The sequence below is a fragment of the Microchirus variegatus genome (assembly GCF_963457635.1).
Source record: "Microchirus variegatus genome assembly, chromosome: 14".
NCBI classification, from domain to species: Eukaryota; Metazoa; Chordata; class Actinopteri; order Pleuronectiformes; family Soleidae; genus Microchirus; species Microchirus variegatus.
The window spans coordinates 80,910-100,922 of record NC_139815.1 but is presented as its reverse complement, the minus strand read 5'-3'; the positions used below and the strand labels follow the sequence as shown (position 1 = coordinate 100,922).

The window sequence follows — 20,013 nt, the reverse complement described above, 5'->3', positions numbered from 1 at the left end:
ACATCTGTCGCTGGTATCACAGTCCAGCCTTCCCCACCAGTGCAGTTCTCTCTCCCCTCCCAGTGTGTTAACCCCTCCTCTCCCTGGACACACCCTCTATCTGCACAGCCACGATAAGACCCTGCACACACACATTCTCCATCTACATAGAAAAATCACATTAATGTGGATTGGTTTGTCAACAATATAGCAATAGCAAATAGAATCAAATCAGTTTTATTGGTATGTTGTTAAATTCTCAGTGCATTCCATTAAATCGGAAGTGGGAACTGGGAGTGACCGCACCTTTTATTTGACTGGTTTGAACATTTGGAAAAAATAACATGGACACAATGTCCACATATAGAAATTGATCGTGGAGGTACTAATCTTGTTAAATGTTTATTGGACATTACTGGATACAGACCAATAAGTGTAAACAAAAATACTGTGTATTTACCTGGTTTCTATATGGTGAATTTTAGTGTATTATTGTGTTATAAGCTGGTAATAAGCAGGTAGCTACAGCCCCAATTACTAGCTATTTACCCAGTAAATATATGGTAACAGAAATGTGTTACTTGGTATTAACCTGTAATTAGAAGGTAAGAACAATGGCCAAAATACTGGGTAATTACACAGTAAATTATAAAGAGTTGTTATATTAATGCTTAATTGACGTTATATTAACGCTTATATTACTTAACGCTAAACTGTAGAACTGCAATCTGGTCATTAAAATGATTACAAATGGGATTTATTTCTTTTGTTTTTCCTTTGGCGACCCTCAGTCCAATGTTGGGTTCCTAAATTGGCCTCAGGTATCAACACTTTGAGAACCCCTGACTTATACCAACAGTCGTGAGCATTTTCATTTATCTTTTACATATTTTACTTTTGTCTCTCATTCAAACTCGACAGCACCTGAATGGTATTTTCAGGTCACGTTCAACTGGTTTCCACTTGAAACGTCTGAGAAAAGGCTGAGACGCTGTGTTTCCCTGACACGTCACTCAAACACAGGTTCTCTCAGTGAAACTGGGAGACAATCACTGGAAACACCAGTTCAAGTTGATGGACTAATGATAGGTTTGCATCACTCACAACCCACCATCCTGATATCTGATTACAATATGGACATGAAAAGCAGCCAAACTGGTTAAAGGAGCTTTCCTGTTTTAAGGCTTTAAACATCCCAATGGTTTTAAGGTCTTTTCTATTCATGTACAATCTTGAATGATGACATTTATAACTCATTATTTCATACATTGGTGTCCAACAGACAGTATTACTGAGGAGACAGCACCCTCTTCTGTTCAAATGTATTATCGTGATACTGGAACGCTAACATTTACTTTATTTGTGAGATGTTCTTTAAATAATGTGTGCTCTCTTCACTGAAAACAAAAAAAAACCATTATTATTAGATGTTATTACACATGAAAGACAACAAGATGGTGATGAATTATTCTGTTCAGATTAAAGTCTTGTATTTTAGAAAAATACACTGAATGAACCTCTGTGAATGAAAACAAACAAAAGAGGAACATGTCTTGTTTGTTGTCCTTTCTTGGCAGCCAGTGCAGCTAAACAGTGACAAAGGAGGTGGGGGGGGGGGCGGCAACGGCTGAGTTTCACATGATGCAAAAGCTCTGGAATGCATTCCCACATGAGTCTAAACTCTGTTAAAGCCAAAGCAGTCCAGTCCAGTCTGCTCCACACAGACACACAGAGAGAGGCCTTGGAAAAACCTCCAGAGTTTATCACTGTGTTCGTTGTTTTTTCTGATGCTCTGACACAAAGGCCACAGAGACGGAGAAACACTGAAACAGGTGCTGGGATTAAAACCAGCAGCGCCACCGTGAGTGAGTGTGTGTGTGCAGGAATGTGTCGTCGTGTTTGGCTTGTGTTTGGATTCCCGGTAATAGGAGTAATCTGGGCAGATTGATATGAACTCACTGGTCACATTATTAGGTACGCAGGGCAGCTGATGAAGCAGCACCTGGTGTGGTCTTCTGCTGCTGCTGTGGCTCATCTGGAAAGAGTGCTTGTTTGAGTTTCACCTCTGACCTTTCTCAAAGAATTTTCTCCCTGAGAACTGTGGCTCACTGGGTATTTACACTTTTTTATTTTTATTTACCATTCTTTATAAACCCCTTTAAGTGGAATTGAGTGGGAAAATCCCGGTGTATCTGCAGTTTCTGGAAGATTTACAACTGAGACACAATCAGTCACTTAAATCACCTTTCTTCTTCATTTCTGAGGCTCAGTTTGAACTTCAGCACTTTGTCTTGACCTTGTCTTGATTGGGAGATTAGATATGTATGTAAAAAAATAACCTAATAAAGTGACATGTGATGTTAGTTATATTGTTATAAAAATGAGAGTGATGCCAACTGAAATGCACAGGTAAACCATCTAAACACTGTGTCTGCTGATACATAACGTTCAATCACATTGTAATATTTCATGATTGACAGAGAGTTTTCATTGTACACTCAATAATTACTATAATGATTATAAATAATACCAGAGCAGTGGGAGGAGTTTATCTACAAGGAATGCTGCCATTATCACTGGCTATTTTCTATTTTCATAACAGCCCATATGAAAACAAAGGGTTGTCATACACATGTATTAATCCCGTTTTTCTTCCTGTTCCCTTTTCAGCTAGGAACAGCACCATCTACTGGAGTTTTCTTACAAATATGCATTTATACAAAACAAAATGACATGACTTGTATGTGCAAATCATAACAGGGAATCTGTAATATTCAATTTATAGACTATATATACAGTTTATCACCACTTCAATTCAAACACCTTGCAAGATTAATATAGTACTATAATATATATATATATATATATATATATATATATATATAAAATGTGTTATTATTGACATTTATTTTAGGAGGGTAAAAGTTGTCTCTGTTGAGTTCTATAGACAACAGTTGAGGACATACAGTAGAAAAGGTTGATGACCAGGTTTAAACATATAAATGATCAATGGCAACTTTTCTAATCATTAGTCTTAGGAATTCCTCTGAGTCAGTGACAGTTGTGTTCCACTGTATGGACACATCTATATGGTGTTAATAATCAAATGAATGCTGGCTGTGTTCCATTAAGCTTCCTCAGTTTCAGGGTTGTGCTGACTTACATGAACCGAACAGAGTCACGATTAAAGGTGCATTATGTAATAAATCATAAAATCCTCCTAATATGTCACAGAGACTCAGGAATAATGTTCATATAACAAACTGAACTCACCAACAACAACAGTACAGACAAAATATTTAATATTTTGCAGGCTGCAAATCATGTCTATGTTTTGAAATCATGTTTTGGCATGTGGCGCCACCTACCTACCTCTACCAATCATTGCTGTCAGTAGAGTCTCAGCTGCCGAGCAACCATGGGTTGCCAGTTACGTCATAAAACGAAACCTAAAACACCTCTGTATTTTGAATTTGAATGTAGTAACTGTTTTTGGCCACATTCTTACATATGACACCTTTAATTTAATGTGATCAGGTACACTTTTTATATTATATCTATCTTAATGTTGTGGGGGAAACAATTGTTTTTGCTCTGTAGTTTTATCACTTTGTCCTGAAAAGGGTTTTCTAAATTAAATGATTTTTTACATAGGAATCAGCTGTTAACGATGACATCATTTATTGGCACGTGCACAGGGTACTGCTTGATTGTTCCATGAAAACACGCTTGAACAACAAGAAAAACGACACATGTCGCCAAAACTCTTCCTATGTTTATGTTACTACTAGTGTATGATTATATATAAACAATAAGTGTTTGTTTATTTATTGTATTTCTATCAAACCAATCCATAAGTCATGGTTCCGCGCGACGTACCGGTCTGCGAATGCAACGCACCCTTGGCTACTAAGCGCGAGGGCGGTGCTAGCGGTGGCCAAGCGGGGCCTTGCCTTTGTGGTTGCAGAAAGAGAAGATGGCTCCCGTTTTGGAGAAACAGCTCTCGGGCGCAGCCGGGTCAGGCAACGACAACAACGAAGACGAAGAAGGACAAAACCTGTGGTAAGAGCTGCTCTCTCTACTAAACTACTCCACGTTAGCCGAGGCCTTTCGTGACAGAGAGCCACGGTTCTGCTTTGTCACCGCCGGTCGGTGCCTCTGAAACACCGGCCGCGGCTAGCAGTAACATTAGCACTGAGTGAAACTGGGCGGCCAGTGTGCTAGCATTACTTGTGTGTTAGCTGCTGTGCTAACGTCAGCTAACTGGGCTGATTCAGCTGCTTTAGAGTGAACGGAACGTTGTTTGTCACAAAGTGAGTTTTGCCGAATTATCAGTCACGTTTGACAGAGAAACACACACAGTAACGGGGACTCTGACAATGTCCGGACAACCAGGCTTCTCCTTTCTGTAGATGGAGTAAGCTAACAGGAACAGCAATAATATTGTGTGGCTTATATCAAATCTGAATAACAAGTATGAAGAAACGTAGAGATAGTTTGTTGTGTGTCCTTACAAATGACCTGTCGTACTGTTACTGTGCACTATCTTGACACGTTGCATTGTTTTAGTATGTAATCTGGCTTTAAGTCCTCACAGTGGACATGACATTTCCTGTTTTTTTCCCCTCTTTTTTCAAAAACAATGTCACATCACTGGGCCAACTCAAAGCAGAATCATATCTAAGATTACAAGTAATTGTTGTGTAAGGCAAGCTGAGTGTGTTTTGTAATGGTAGCAACTAACCAGTATGTTCTGTGGAGCTGTCACATGTCTTCATTTTATGCCTAACAATATATGCCTTGTTCTTTCTTTCTTTTTTTATAGGTCCTCAATATTGAGTGAAGTTTCAACTAGATCGAGTTCAAAGTTGCCACCAGGAAAAAATATCCTGGTATTCGGTATGTATTGATATTATATTTATATGTGGTTTTTCAATGCACTTGCGCTGGTCAACCCCTGAGGGCGACTGCAAAATCACAGCCCACACTTTCAGATGCTTCACCATCCCTACTGTTGTTGAACAGAATGCATGTGTGTAGAGCTGCAACTAACGATTATTTTCGTAATCGATTAATCTGTCGATTATTTTCTCGATGAATCGTTAGGTCCATAAAATGTCATAAAATGTTTAAAAAAACGTTGATCGGTTTTTGTCAAAGCTGGAAATGATGATGTTCTCGGAAGTCTTGTTTTGTCCACAAACCAAAATGATTCAGTTTTAATGATTTCTTTATGTGGAGTAAAGAAACCAAGAAAATATTCACATTTAAGAAGCTAAAACAATCAGAAATCTTGTTTTAATCATGACAAAAGCTTCAAATAGATTATCAAAATAGTTGGTGATTAATTTAGTAATCGATTAATAATCGATTAATCGATTAATCGTTTCAGCTCTACATGTATGTAATATACAACATTAAAATACATACTGGTCTTAGATGAGCTCATGCCTTTTGGGTGTGGCTTTCATAAAATGTGAGAACATGTATTATTTTTGTGAGACATTGTAGCCTGGAGAAGAAGAAACACCATGAGAAAATGTAACTTGTCATTGTTTGTGAGGGGGAAAGATTATGAAGATGAAGTCTTTGAGAGATGCTGCCTAAACTGATGAATCACACATTTTTGCAGGTGAGCATGGGTCAGGGAAGACGACACTTATGGCCAAACTTCAAGGAACTGATCACAACAAGAAAGGGAGGGGACTGGAGTATCTGTACATAAATGTTCAAGATGAGGACAGAGATGGTGAGTCTATCTGCTGCACCCTTTACTGTTGGTTAACTACTATCTTGAAAACGTCTTTGTGTTGCATGTATGTAAATATTTTGTTTCTCCTTTTGCAGACCTTACTCGCTGCAATGTGTGGATCCTGGATGGAGACATATACCACAAAGGCCTTCTTAAGTTTGCTGTTTCAGCTCAGTCCTTACCCGACAGTCTAGCTCTATTTGTTGCGGACATGTCACGGCCCTGGACCGTCATGGAGTCACTACAGAAGTGGGCCAGTGTGCTACGTGACCATGTGGACAAGCTCAAGATCCCTCGCGAGAAAATGAGAGAAATGGAGCAACAAAGTAAGTCATAGTTGACTTTATCAGCTCTTATGTGTTTTGCATTGTGGATGGCAGGCGCCGTATGAGATTGTGTGCAGTCTTGGATGGATAAATATGCTTATTGTGAAGCAAATGTCTAAAATGTGTCCTGCATGTATTTGCTGATGCACATGACCTAACAAACATAAATACAAGTAGACACAGTACACTTAACAAACAAAACAATCTGTGAAAGGATTTCTCTCTCTTTGCTCTGTGTATTTGATCTTGATTTTAAGTTTTTCACCAGGTTTAACAATGGATTGATGTAAAAAATGTGCAATTTGAGTTTGAGACCTTGCGTTTCTTGTCATTTTGTCTGACACACAGTCTCATCTCAGGGTTAATATCCATCTCAAGTTAATTAATTTAGCCTGATTTATCACAGAAGTTGTGATTACTTATTCATGATTGGACAGTTGATCACATACTGAATACAAGTAGACAATACCATGGGTTCGGTGTGTAGTTGTTTTTTTTATATTTACATGTTTCTCTCACTGTATTTACAAGAATTTGTGAATGATTTGTGTGTGTTGTAGTGAATTGTTTCATTAATTAATTACATGAGAAGATGAGAAAAAAAAAAAAAAAAGATGCCTTGCTGAGTGGCAACTGCGGGAAAAGGAGAGATTGATCACTGTCGTGCAACATTGCACATTCTGGTGGCTGTGTTATTACCAGAGAGGCCCATGATCCTCAGCTGTGTGCTCTGGCTCGGGGCATGATTTGCTAAATCAATGTGTGTGATGTTCTCCTGGTAATTTTAGAATTGCTTCTTTCTAACTTATGAACAGTTCTTTTATGATTGGAAAGATTGTTGCCCGTGAGCCGAGTTGTATCAGCCTATAGGGTTTTACAACGAGCTCCGTGTCTGCCTCTAAAGTTTGCACACTCCTGTTGATTCAATGTCTGGACAGATTTATTGCAAAGAAGTACACATGTTCAATCATTGCAGATGAATTGTGACAGAACAGGCCTAGTCTTTTCCACATATGATATAATATGCTAATGCTGTGACAAGTGGCAACAAGCAGGCTAATGTGAAAAAGAAAAGGGCAGGGAGGCTGTAAGCCAAGTGATGACTAAAGCTAAAACTGTTTTTTAATGATTTATGAGTCCACATTTACAGTTTGCTTTTCTGGCTGTGTTCACATTAATGTTAATTAAGCATGATTTTTATCAGTTTAAACAAATCATAAGGAGTAACATACTATCTGGAGTTTGTATTTAGTGGATTGTGGTTATGTGCAGTAATTTATCAATCTGCACTTGCAGTGTTTGTCTGTAGAGAATATTTTTTTCTTCTTCTTTCCAAGTTGTGAGGCTCAACACCTGATCTGTCAGATTTCACTGGTGTCCCTTCTTTAGCTTGTAACCCCACCCACTGTCTATCAGTGCAGGCATGATTATGTAATGCTACCAACACTTTGGTGACACTTAGTCAGATTATATTTGTGGATATGAGTCTGTGTGTGTGTGTGGGGCAGGCTGAGCATTGGCCTGGAAGTGTGTTTTGTCCAGTGAGTCTTGCAGTCATCTTGCATCATGGTTCCCGCCCCTTCCACCGCAGCAGTGTCGGGGAAAAGGAAGGGACGTAAACTGAGTCAGTCGGTGGGCCGGACATGCTGACGGGTGCTCTGCTGCTGTAACTGAAGTAGAGTTGACTCAAGTCGAATTACACATTCAGCCCCAGGACCACACTGTCTTTTCTAGAAGTGATGAGAGCTACTGAGGCAGCATTTGCTTCTTAACATGTTTTTTGGGCCGGAACAAGAATAATTTGAGCCCATCATGAAGTTGGTACTAACCTTGGTAATGTGTTGTGATGCATTTTCGCCTCACCTTTTTGTGTGGAACAGATAAGTCTTGTGGGGGCAAAGTCTGTCTGTCTCTTTCACTTTGTCTTCAAAAGTGCGACGCCATCCAAAGTATCTGCTCTGCATTACACAGTCGCAGTCTGTAAGAGATAAATCACAGTGAGGTTTTCATGGCAACGATAAGGTAACAAACCTTCATTTTAGCAACCGAAAGCATTCCTTAGAACAGTGGTTCCCAAACTTTTCACAGTCCCGTACCCCTTCAGATATTTGACATCCAGCCATGTACCCCCCTACTCATGTGCACTTGTAAAGTTGGGTCTGTCTCTACACACAGCAGTCGCCACATAAAATCTCTCCAAGTCAATTATTTCTCACCAAAAAGATCCATTTAAGATTACCAGCATGTTCAATGAGCAACACCAGCACACCACCATCACCATATATTCTTTTAAATAAATCAGGCTTTTTGCAAGTCATGTTTTCTTTACCCTGGTTTGGGAATCAATGCCTTTTAGTATAATTCACTTTACAAAAAACTATTTTTTCTCAACACATTTTTAATGGAAGTCTACAAATATGAGTAAACATAGTACATTTTTTCTGTGTTTTCAACTTATCTCAACGGCGTGTGCTATGTCATGACCCACCAAGACTTAAAGTCTCTGTACTGGAAAGAATTAAGTTGCATTTTAAGCAGTTATTAAGATCTTTGTAATTCAGATGTCCTATTTAATTCATCTGTCCATTGTCATTATCTACAGCTTTATCCTCTCACATGAGGGTCCAGGGTCACTGCAGCCAACAATCCCAGCTGACATTGGGCAAAAGTCCAGAGATGCTCACACAATATTCAGTTTTGGTCGATGTAGAATCAGTATTTTAAACTCTACATATTCATGCCTCCACTTTGAGCTGTGTGTAACACCACCTCTCCGCCTATATGACTAAATCTTATGTCTAAAAGTAAAGGATTTGTCTCTAAACGGCAAGTCTATCTGCTTTTGTGAGCTGTCCCCCTCTTGCATTCCTGAAGCTCCTGAGGAAGTAGGCCAAAGCTTCCTGCCTATAACCCCCTCATCACCACCACCATCCTCCACCACAGCTTCATAAAAGTCTTGGAAAGCTTTGGCAGAACAAAATAAAAGTGCAGGATGTCGTATATTTATCTTTTTGACTTGTAGGAGGGGGAAAATGTGTTCAAAGTTCTCTAAAGTAGCTCTATAGCTTTATCAAATACACCTTCAAAGGTATTGTTGTTTTTTGCTGCAAGTGTGTTTGTGTGTTACTCTATCACGCCCTATTGAGGCATGGCTGAAATGGAAAAGAAAAATTCAAATGTGCAAACCAGTTGGACAAAAATAGTATTTTTATTTGATACCAGGCGTAGGTGCAGATCTGCATCTCTCTACACGGGTGCAGATGCATGATTGGCGCTCCCATCAATATATTCACAAAAAATGTTTTTTTTATCAGTTGTACTGTCACTAATGCACTATTCCCACTGGTCAAATCATTTGTTTAATGTATTTTTATCAGTGGAAATGTGTTTATATTGGCGTTCACTCCCAGGTTTTTATCAGCCACAGCTTTGATTGGCATCCGTGGGAAAGGCAGACCTGGGTGAAAACTTCAAACAGCACTCGCTATCGTTAATTTCATCAATCATAACATCTAAATAATTGATTTTCACACAATGCTTAAAAACTTCGGCCAAGCGGCTTACTGGTCTGACTTTGTGTTTTGTGGGGTTTTTTCTTCCACTAGTGGTGAAAGCGTTCCAGGAGTACACAGAACCAGAGGACGCCGTCTCGTCCTCTCCACAGCGACGGGCTCCAACAGCAGGGGAAGACGAGGCTGTTGTGCTGCCACTCGGGGACAACACACTCACATACAATCTGGGCATTCCAGTGATAATAGTTTGCACAAAGGTCAGTAATTCCTGCATATGCTGAAGGTTGTTTTATGTATTGCAAGTGGTTGTGTTTTAAGGTTGTTTCTGTGACTTTCTGTGACAACTTCTTATCCTTTTCACAAAGCGATCATAATTGCAGATGCGACTTTGACTGTTTTGTTTTCATTAATATAATTATTATATCAACAGCTACCTACGAATTGCTTTCTTGAACGTGTCCTCTGGGTTTACATCCATGGGCACATAGTAAATTCACATTAACATGAAATCTCTTTGGCAGTTTGTTCAAATGTTCTAAAATTATTCACTTGAACTGAAGAATGAACTGTTTTTGTGCTCACTGTGACCTCATGTCTGTCCCATTCTTATGAATGTGATGTGTCACTAACCATTACAAGACATTTAATAACATCTGGAACAAATGTTGATTGAATTTGATGGTCAAAGTCACCAAGACTTTTTTTTATATGCTAACCCTGATACACTGAATATAAAATCTCAGCATTTCGTCATTTATTAGGGTTTGAGCACGACTGTGCAAGAACCCTCTTGAAATGCAAGGAATTGTTATTATTATTATTCTTTTTATTTTTTTCGCCAAATGAATCACGTTTGAGGGCCTGAACATACCCCAAAACTCGAAGATTTTTGCGACCGCATCAATCCTGGTGAAAATTTGCGTATTACGTAAAGGTTCGGTGAAAAGCGTGGAAAATTGGAAGTGAGTGACGCTAAAGAGTGACGCAAAAAAGTGCTAGTAGGTCATCTCCTGTCGGGTTTAACGTACATGAACGAAACTTGGTACACATGTTCATTAGGTTGTGCTGTAAATAAAAGTCGATGACAAGTGTCCTGTGAAAACGGAGGCGTTTTTTGGGGAATTTGTACCAATTCTACAAAATCTATCTAGTCCTACATTTTTTGAGCGATCACCTTCAAACTTGGTGAGGTCACTATCGGCTCGAACCTGTTCAGAACCGCTCGCGTTAATAGTTATTTTCAGTACTAGTAATTATTTTTTTTATATTTGTGTTCCGAAACTATTATATACTATACTGTTATACTTGAGGAGAACAGAGACTTGCAGTACATCTCTAGTTGCTGAATAGCCCTCCTTGGTTCGTATGTTTGTACTCTCACCATATACAGTGTCTGCCCACTCCACATTCTTTTATGCTAACCTTTGCTCTTACATTAATGTTATGCTGAGTGAGGCTGATCCAGTTATCTGCAAATAAAAAGCTAACATTTTATTATGTGCTTCGTAGTCTTTCAGGCAAACGTCAGTGCAGCCTTGCTGTGACTATAAAATGGTCCATGTGTTTGTGGTCCTGGTTTGAACATGCCAAATGTGTCTGAATGAGATGGTTTGAGGCACATGTTGGTAACATTCCCTCATATAATGTCTAAGTGAGCTCATGTGAGGAGAATCCAAAGAGAGTGAATGGGCGAGTGTCCAGTCTCCTATATGCTTTAGCCAGATGCCACCCACTTACTGAACTTCCAGAGATCCCCCTGCTGTTGTTGTGAACACTTTTCACCCAGACAATGTCCTGTATTTGTCATTAGTATTAGTATATTAGTACAAAAGAAAACAATTTCCTCCACGATAATAAAAGTATTCTGATTGTGATTCTGATTCAAACTCCGGAGAATGTCTGGACCCAAATCTTAGGATGTGAATGCTGTATATGAGTGGCATCATGGCACAATAGGAATAATGGGAACTACTAGGAGTGGGAATCTTTTACTATCTCACGATTCGATTCAATTCCGATTTTTGGGGCTACGATTCGATGCAAAACGATTTGATTTCACATACTGCATAAGTAACAATAATAAAAGTGCCTCTGTATTTTTGTTACTTATTAGTGCTGGGCACGCTAACTGCGTCAACGTTTACGCATGACACGTTTCCTTGATGACTGACCAGAAAATGTCACATGTGACGTCATGTTAACGTGACTCCCTCTTGTTGAAATGAGTCTCTAAAGTAACGCTAAACTTTAAAAACAGAGGCGCACACACTGCTCTTTTTGTTTCATAAACAGACCGCCCCAGATCAACTGTAGGCGTGCTAAAGGAGCTAACGCAGCTAACTGGTAAACAGTGCTTGGACTCCGATGCCGCAGCACATGTAAACGTGATGTCACACACCTTTTTCCGGTCAGTCGTCGTGGAAACACGCCATGTGTTAAAGTGCCCAGCACTACTCTTTATAAAAAAAAAAAAGATTCTGGGACATTTTTTCATGTTTGTTTTCATGTATGTCAAGCGAGATATTATTTTGTTTGCTGTCAAAATTGATTTTGTATCAATTCCGAATTGTCGTAAATGAGAATCGATTTTCTTTTTGGCACACCCCAGGAACAACCACGTATAATGTATTAAAAACTAGTATTTTTTAGTATTCATGGATCAGAGTATCAACGAGATGCTTCAAGATGACCTCTCTAATTGGGAGTAAAATCTATTGTTTTGTGTTTATTGCGACACAACAGAATCATTCACTTGTTCATTTGTGAATACTGACATTTTAATTTCTGTCATTAAAATACATTTCTCTCCCCTTTTTAAATGTGTAATTCTCCAGTGTGATGCAGTCGGCGTGCTAGAGAAGGAGCATGACTACAGAGAGGAGCACTTTGATTTCATCCAGTCCAACATCAGACGATTTTGCTTACAGTGTATCCTTTCAATGCATTATAGCTTAAGTACGTGTGTACTTTCATAGATTATTTTACGGGTGAGTTTCCCTGCATTATCAGCTTTTTGCACCTTCATCAGTGCCTGATTATTTCTGCCTTAACTGATGGTAACAGATGGAGCTGGCCTGCTCTATACTTCAGTCAAAGAAGAGAAGAACCTGGATCTGCTTTACAAATATATAGTACATAAGATTTATGACTTCCAGTTCACCACACCTGCCTTAGTGGTGGAGAAGGATGCAGTTTTCATGTATGTCAAGCAAGAGATTATTTTGTTTACTGTCAAAATTGATTTTATACTTGAGGAAACACTGCTTAATTCATGTAGTGTGTAATTATCTACATGTACTTTAAAAAAAAAAAAAAAAAAAAAATGGTTTGTTTCTGTATTTCAGTCCATCTGGATGGGATAACGAGAAGAAAATTGGGATTTTGCATGAAAACCTCACAACGGTCAGACCTGAAGATCCTTTTGAAGATTTTATCACAAAGCCTCCAGTTCGGAAGGTATAACAATGCAAAGAAAAACAAAATCCAAGTGTGTGGACTGAGCTTTGATGCATCAATGAGTCTTTCTGAGATTGTTACCATTTACACCTCACATTCTTGGCTCACTGCTTTTGCTCTTTCTCTCCAGCTGGTTCACGAGAAAGAAATAAATGCAGAGGATGAGCAGGTATTCCTGATGAAGCAGCAGGTACGTCTGTCTGTCCCGCATATTTCATGTTTTGTTTCTTTAGTCCAGGGGTTCTCAAAGTTTTAATACCTGAGGCCTATTTAGGAACCCAACATTGGACTGAGGGCCGCCAAAGGAAAAAAAACAGAAATAAATCCCTTTTGTAATCATTTAAATGACCAGATTGCAGTTCTACAGTTTAGCGTTAAGTAATATAAGCGTTAATATAATAACGCTTTATAATTTACTGGGTAATTACCCAGTATTTTGGCCATTGTTCTTACCTTCTAATTACAGGTTAATACCAAGTAACACATTTATGTTACCATATATTTACTGGGTAAATAGCTAGTAATTGGGGGCTGTAGCTACCTGCTTATTACCAGCTTATAACACAATAATACACTAAAATTCACCATATAGAAACCAGGTAAATACCCAGTATTTTTGTTTACACTTATTGGTCTGTATCCAATAATGTCCAATAAACATTTAACAAGCTTAGTAGCTCCTGGATTAAAACTATCAACTGTAATTCACTGCGGGCTGCCAGAAATGTTTCTGCGGGCCGCCATTGGCCCCCGGGCCGCACTTTGAGAACCAATGCTTTAGTCTGTGATATTTAAAGGCAATATCCCTAATTCATTAAAAATATACTGTATGTCATAAAAAAAAAAAAAAGGCCAAACAAATTTGTCTTAAAGTTTTATTTCAGGATTTGTTGTTTGCATAGAAATCTGATGTTGTGCTGAATAACTTTTGTTCTTTCCAGTCTTTATTAGCAAAGCAGCCAGCCACGCCAACAAGAGGGGCAACAGTAAGTGTCTTAATATATAGTTGGTAATCCATAGATTTATTACTGTTTTCTCTGAACTGTATCAATTTTTCCACTGTACACAAAAACTATGCCGTGTGTTTGTGGTCACAGTCTTCTTGTGCTTCTGTGTTTGCAGGAATCTCCAGGACGACCGTCCTCGGCGTCTCCCAGGCCTTCTGTTCGTCCTGGACAACAGACGGTGAGCAGCGGCTCGCCAATGGCTGCTGTCAAAAAGCCTGACCCTAACATGAAAGGTAGAAGAATATTTACACTCTTGTGCACTATGTAGATTGTTACAGAGCCCGAAACAATCGTTTCCAGTCATATTTGATTTAACCACTGTTGCGTAGACTAAGGAAAGTGCTGCAATACTGCCCCCGAGTGGCAACAACTCGAATAATTCACAGCACACCTTCTGTGCTGGCTGTTCTTGAATGATTAATGAACAGATAATTATGAAATTCTGTTGGAATACACTACCGTTCAAAAGATTTGGCTCACCTATTAAATGATTTTTTTGTTTTCCATTAAAAGTCACACTTTTATTCATCAAAAGAGTTGCAAAATGAATAGAAAATATTCAAGACATTGACAAGATTAGAAATAATGATTTTTATTCAAAATAATAATTTTTTCCTTTCGCAAATAACCAGCAAAACTGTTTTCAGCTGTGCTAACATCATTGCACAAGAGTTTTCAAGGGTTTTCTCATCATCCAATAGTCTTCTAACGTGATTAGCAAACACAATGTACCATTAGAACAGTGGAAATGTGCCTCTATACACCTATGTACATATTCCATTAAAAACCAGACGTTTGCAGCTAGAATAGTCGTTTACCACATTAACAATGTATAGAGTGTATTTATGATTCATTTAATGTTATATTCATTGAAAAAAGTGCTTTTCCTTCAAAAATAAGGACATTTCTAAGTGACCCCAAACTTTTGAACGGTAGTGTATATGTTTGTCCTGAATGAGGGTCTGGGAAACTTCAGGGGATTTCACAATAAGTGATAACCCCCCTTTTTCCCCCTGTTGGCCACTCCTCTCCATTCTTCTGTCGTTGATGGTTCCAAAAGAGGTTCATTGAGTTGGTCCTACATAGTCATGATCTATTTATCATGGATCATTTATGGATGATTGGGGGGAAAAGTGTGTGTATTACTATAGTGAAGAATGTGTCAAGATTTTCTTGCGTATTTTGGCCGTTCACCCAAGTTTTAAGATGGATTCATTGCTAAGTTTAATAAATGTGTTTTTGTTAATTGTGAAAGAACGGATTGGGAAGCACGAGTTACCATTTTCTCCACTAACCCAGCCCAGCTCTTGTATTATTAATTCAAGGTCTTGGCATATAAAAAAAAAATGAACGCAACGCTGGTTTGAAATAAATGTTGCATAAGCAACATTGAAACAGTGCCACAGTGAATGTGCGCCTAAAGGCAGTAGTGGAGGCCTTTTCTTTTCCACTAACACGGGCAGTTTCTCTGTTTGTCCTGCAGCGGGGGCTGCCAATGAGGGAGTGCTGGCTAACTTCTTCAACAGTCTGTTGAGTAAAAAGACCGGGTCCCCGGGAAGTCCAGGGAGCGGAGCGGTTGGAGCTGGAGTGCAAGGGTCTGCCAAGAAAACAGGTAAAAAAAAAAGATGCTCGCCCTCTAATCTTGGCAATAACCGTCTCCTTCTTCTTCACAGTTTAGCAGTTTCATAGCAGCGCTCATGGTAGAGCAGATCAGCAAAAAGATCTTTCACAACTGGAAAGAAGCACCTAAACTTGACTGAATGTTCCTCTTGGGTCATTCTTTTGAAAAATCCCATTAGCCAAGTAAATTTCAAAATGGCACCTTTTCAAATGATCTTTTCCATCACAATTTCATTTCCTGGGCCGATTTCAGTGATTTTGATGTCGAATGAAAATTTGGTGAAAATTTTTATTTATAAATCAGAAATCCTTTTTATATCTCTTTCTGCCATGTTCTCATGTGACACCAAAATTACTGAAATCAGCCCAGGAAATTAAATTCTGACGTAAAAGACGGTTTTTAAATTGACGTAGCTGATGGGATTTTGAAAAGATTGACCCCAGAGGTACAATCAGTCAAATTTCGGTGCTTCTTTCCAAAAATGCAATAATCTGCTCTGCTATAATGACAACAAGAGGAGTTAGAAACAGGGTCTTGTTGTCGTTTCCCTGTCTGGAGTTTTATCTCTGCAGCCTGAAAACCAAGGTTGTTCTCTCTGACTGCACCTCTGTGACAGGCCTGTATGCACCAAACCTCATCAAACTAATACGGCTCACTCCATGTCACGTCGTCACATCTCACTTGCTCAACTAATGTTTTATTCCGGTAACTCCAGCTGTTTTGTGCATGTGCATTTGTTTTTTTGTTTTAGCTCCAGCATTGACTTTGTTATATCAGGTAAATGTAACAAAGTTACTGCTGAATGTTCCCAGTGAAACGCTGTTAAAGGAAACACTGACATGCACTTTTTGTTTCCAGAGCTCTGTGAGCTGAAAGAGTAATGCATGTGATCCCTTTTTGTCTGATGATGACTTTTGCATGTGTGTTCACTTTGGTGGCGAGCCATGAAACTCCAGCATGGGACCGACCCCTGCATCTCCTTCCATCCAAACCTCCCCCCCCGCATCAATCCACAATACTTGCAATTTGTAAGTGCACACAGAAGCTACAGGAGATTACTTTTTGGCCTTTTTTGTCTCCTGTTTTTCCCAAGGGCAGAAGCCGGGTTTGACTGATGTCCAGGCAGAGTTGGACAGGATGACTCGCAAACAGGACCCCGTGGTTTCAGCTAACAACGTACCGCCGCCGCCGCAGCAGCAGCAGCCGCCGCCGACAGAGAACGAAGCGTGAAGCAAACACAAATTTTGAAAAAAAAAGATAAAGAAAAAAAGACTGCATTAATACTCTGGAAAAATACATGTACACATCAGCTTGAAAAAAAAGAATTGACCAAATTCCCAATGTCTAGATCAGTGAGCAGCACACAGCGTTTTTAGATGCTTCTGATGAGAGAGAGTGGTGTTAAGATAAGTGCTGAAGGCTTGGCTTCATTTCCCCTCCTCTCTGACCACTCTAAATGTTGTTTTTTTTTGAGGCAATGTGTGCACACTCCCTGGCAGCCAGTCTGACCTGCTGGGCTGTAGGAACCCCAAAAACCTGCTCTTCTCATGGGTTAAAAGAGAGGGAAATACACTGGACCTGTAGCCTCTGGTTCAGCCTGTCTGATGGAAGGAATTCACTTGTGATTTGGAAAGTTATTTAAACTACAAATATATATTAATTGAAAATAAGTACTTAATAAAACTTGCAAACATGTGTAGTATGTAAAGACGGAAAGAAAGATGGCTATGATACTGATATTTATACAAAAGCTCCTCCTTCATTTTATTTTGACCACCACTCATCGGATCCAGAACCTTAAAATGTCACAGACGTCACTAATATGACAACATCACCTTGAAGGATTCTGTAAATATAAAAACAAACACAAATGTATTCAGGTCAACTTTTGATTTTGTATAGAGTGAAATTCTGTCCTAATTCAGGAAAAAAAGGGGGTTTCTTTGACTAAATTAAAGTGGTTTAGAGGCTGAGACAGAATCTCTTCTTTAACTACAGATGTGTATAATATTTGCGGGGGTTGGGCAGCATCTTTCCTACTATATACGCCTAAGTGCCTCGCACAGTTAGCGGTTTGTGTCATAGTAGAGGTGCTCGTCTACGGGGGGATCAGAGGAAAAGGCACTGTAGCACCGACACCGCTTTCTAAAGGTTTTCGTCCATTTTGTGTTGTCATCCAAATAATTTATTGCATTTTACATTTTTGGTAATGTACAACAAGCCTGTGGTCACCTCCAGAAACGACACTTCTGTTGCCTAGTTGATAGAACTCAATAGAGCAATAGTTTGAATGCCTTCATATAAACTGTACAGGCTGCTGATATTAAGAAGAAAACCACATGATGGAGCTGTGGTGCCCCCCCCCCCCCCCCCCCACCTTCCCCTTCTCTTTCCCCACGGATGAACAATTGCTGTGGTAGAAACCATTTTGCTTTGCAGCCAAAAAAAACTTATACAATGACTTACTGTGGTTTGATCAAATGATATCTTGTGTTCAGTGTTTGACGGCACTCTGCTCCATGTTTTATTCACACTGTACTTTGCATGTTGGTTAAAAAAAACAAAAACATTCCCAGTTTCTATTTGGTAGAAACGTTCCCTCGTGTTCCCAAAAAACAGATTTAGATTTATATTTTCGTTTGTTTCGAACGACGATCTTTGCCTTTAATGTACAGCTCACAGTTAGCGGCACACGAGGCGCCCTGCCTTCACAGAAACGCTCCGAATTCATTTGTGTCTTTAAAGGGTTGCTTACAATTGTCTTATGTCACTTCTTCTTTTTTTGTTTTAAAGTAAAAACGATATACTTTAACCGCATCAAACAATCTGTAATAATATTTATGGTCACATGGCATCATGATCTTATTGAAAGTGTGTACATTATCATTGTTGGGTCTGTATGCAAGGCCCCACTTAACCCTATGGATACTGTACATCTGTACTTCACATGGATTTAATGGACGATCGCAGCCGTCTGTTATTTATTTAAAATAACAAAAATGGCACAACTGGAGCGAATTGGGACTAGAACCAAAGATGCATATTAGAAACCTGATTATTTTCTTTTTATTGTTATTGTTAGTCATCCATGAGATTAACTGGTGGCCATTTTGTTTTGTACAAATCTTGCATGGAGCTCTTTCATTCCTACATTTCAGACCGTTTTCTTTGAAAAACCCCTCCATGAAAATGCCGTACTCGACCACATCTGGTGATTTATGGCAAAAATATACACGATAATTGAGATTCTGTAAGGGAATGACACCAAAACAATACTCACGTATTCATGTCTGCGTCTACTTTGATTCGACAACTGTTATGGATTTACTTTTGATCAAAACTGAAGCTCTTGTTTTATTATTGTTTTTGCGACCGGGTGAAAAAAAAGCACCCGAGGATCTGTTGCCGAAAATGGATGAAGCACATTTTTCAGAACAGCCGGAGCAGCAGCTCCTCCACATGTTCAATGAAGCACTTTTTCAGGGACACTTGTATCAATTCCTTGTTGCTACAGTTCAAGATACAGGATGCATATTTGTCTCTTTTTCTAGATTAGCAACAACCCGAAGAAGTTGATCCCAACCGTAAAGCTGCATTGTTTATCTGCATTTGCGTTGTCAAGTGGGCCCCCTTGTGGTTAATTATGGAATAATTATTCAGATATTGTACGTCTAATATCAATTCTTTAGGAATTATTGTATTGTTTTGTTTTTGTTTTTGTGGGGGGGCAGCATCTTGACGTAGATAAACCAAATACATATCCACAGGGTTTTTGTCCATGAAACATCCCCCTTTGTTTGTTTCCACCCGACGTGGAGTTGTTTTTGATGGTTTTGCCTGTAAACAATTGAATTTTGAAATGTCAAAACTACTTAAAGTACTGATTTCTCCTGAGGAAACGTTATATTACGACTACACTTAAATGAGTGCTCTGTTTCAAAGTTGCACTTGCTCTTCATGACGATTGGATGTCGTTTCAAACGTTGAATAATGATCACATGTAACTTTTATACTCCTCGCGTCCTTTACTAAATTGCCTTCGACCACTATTCGACACTACGAGCTTCTGCTTCCAGTACTTTTTTTGTATTCAGGATACGGTTGTATATTGTAAACACATGGCTGGCTGCGTTTGTGTGTCCTTGAACTAATTTGGAGGTTTGATTGTATCGTTTTAACACAACTCTGTAGCCTCTAAGCTGCCATGTGGATTCTAGCTTCTTACGCTGACAAAGATAAGGAACATGTTTATCAGACCCCCCTGGCTTCAATAAAACCAAGAATCCAAACTATGTTTGGTGTTTTGACTATTTTTTAAAAATTATTTTTCCAGATAGCTCAATCTCCCGCACCAAATGCC

At 39.1% G+C, this 20,013-nt stretch overlaps 1 protein-coding gene across 2 annotated transcripts; it reads left to right on the top strand.

Annotated features, from left to right (window-relative positions):
• The first annotated feature begins 3,932 nt into the window (after positions 1 to 3,932).
• Positions 3,933 to 19,933, top strand: dync1li2 (dynein, cytoplasmic 1, light intermediate chain 2). Of its 2 annotated transcripts, none has more exons than XM_083900799.1 (13): positions 3,933 to 4,041; positions 4,805 to 4,878; positions 5,612 to 5,728; positions 5,827 to 6,057; positions 9,663 to 9,826; positions 12,404 to 12,497; positions 12,633 to 12,768; positions 12,914 to 13,025; positions 13,156 to 13,215; positions 13,967 to 14,011; positions 14,148 to 14,265; positions 15,516 to 15,644; positions 16,752 to 19,933. In XM_083900799.1, the coding sequence occupies exons 1-13, from the start codon at positions 3,956 to 3,958 to the stop codon at positions 16,766 to 16,768; spliced, it is 1,383 nt and encodes a 460-aa protein (XP_083756925.1). In that variant the 5' UTR covers positions 3,933 to 3,955; the 3' UTR covers positions 16,769 to 19,933. The 2 variants fall into 2 exon arrangements, with proteins under 2 accessions (XP_083756925.1, XP_083756924.1); XM_083900798.1 differs by having other exon boundaries at positions 16,747 to 19,933.
• The last annotated feature ends 80 nt before the right edge of the window (positions 19,934 to 20,013 follow it).

Coding starts and splice junctions, on each gene's coding strand:
- dync1li2 (XM_083900798.1), top strand. CDS start 3,956: ATGGCTCCCGTTTTGGAGAAACAGCTCTCGGGCGCAGCCGGGTCAGGC. Junction 4,879..5,611: donor AAAAAATATCCTGGTATTCG/GTATGTATTGAT, acceptor ACATTTTTGCAG/GTGAGCATGGGTCAGGGAAG. Junction 5,729..5,826: donor TCAAGATGAGGACAGAGATG/GTGAGTCTATCT, acceptor CTCCTTTTGCAG/ACCTTACTCGCTGCAATGTG.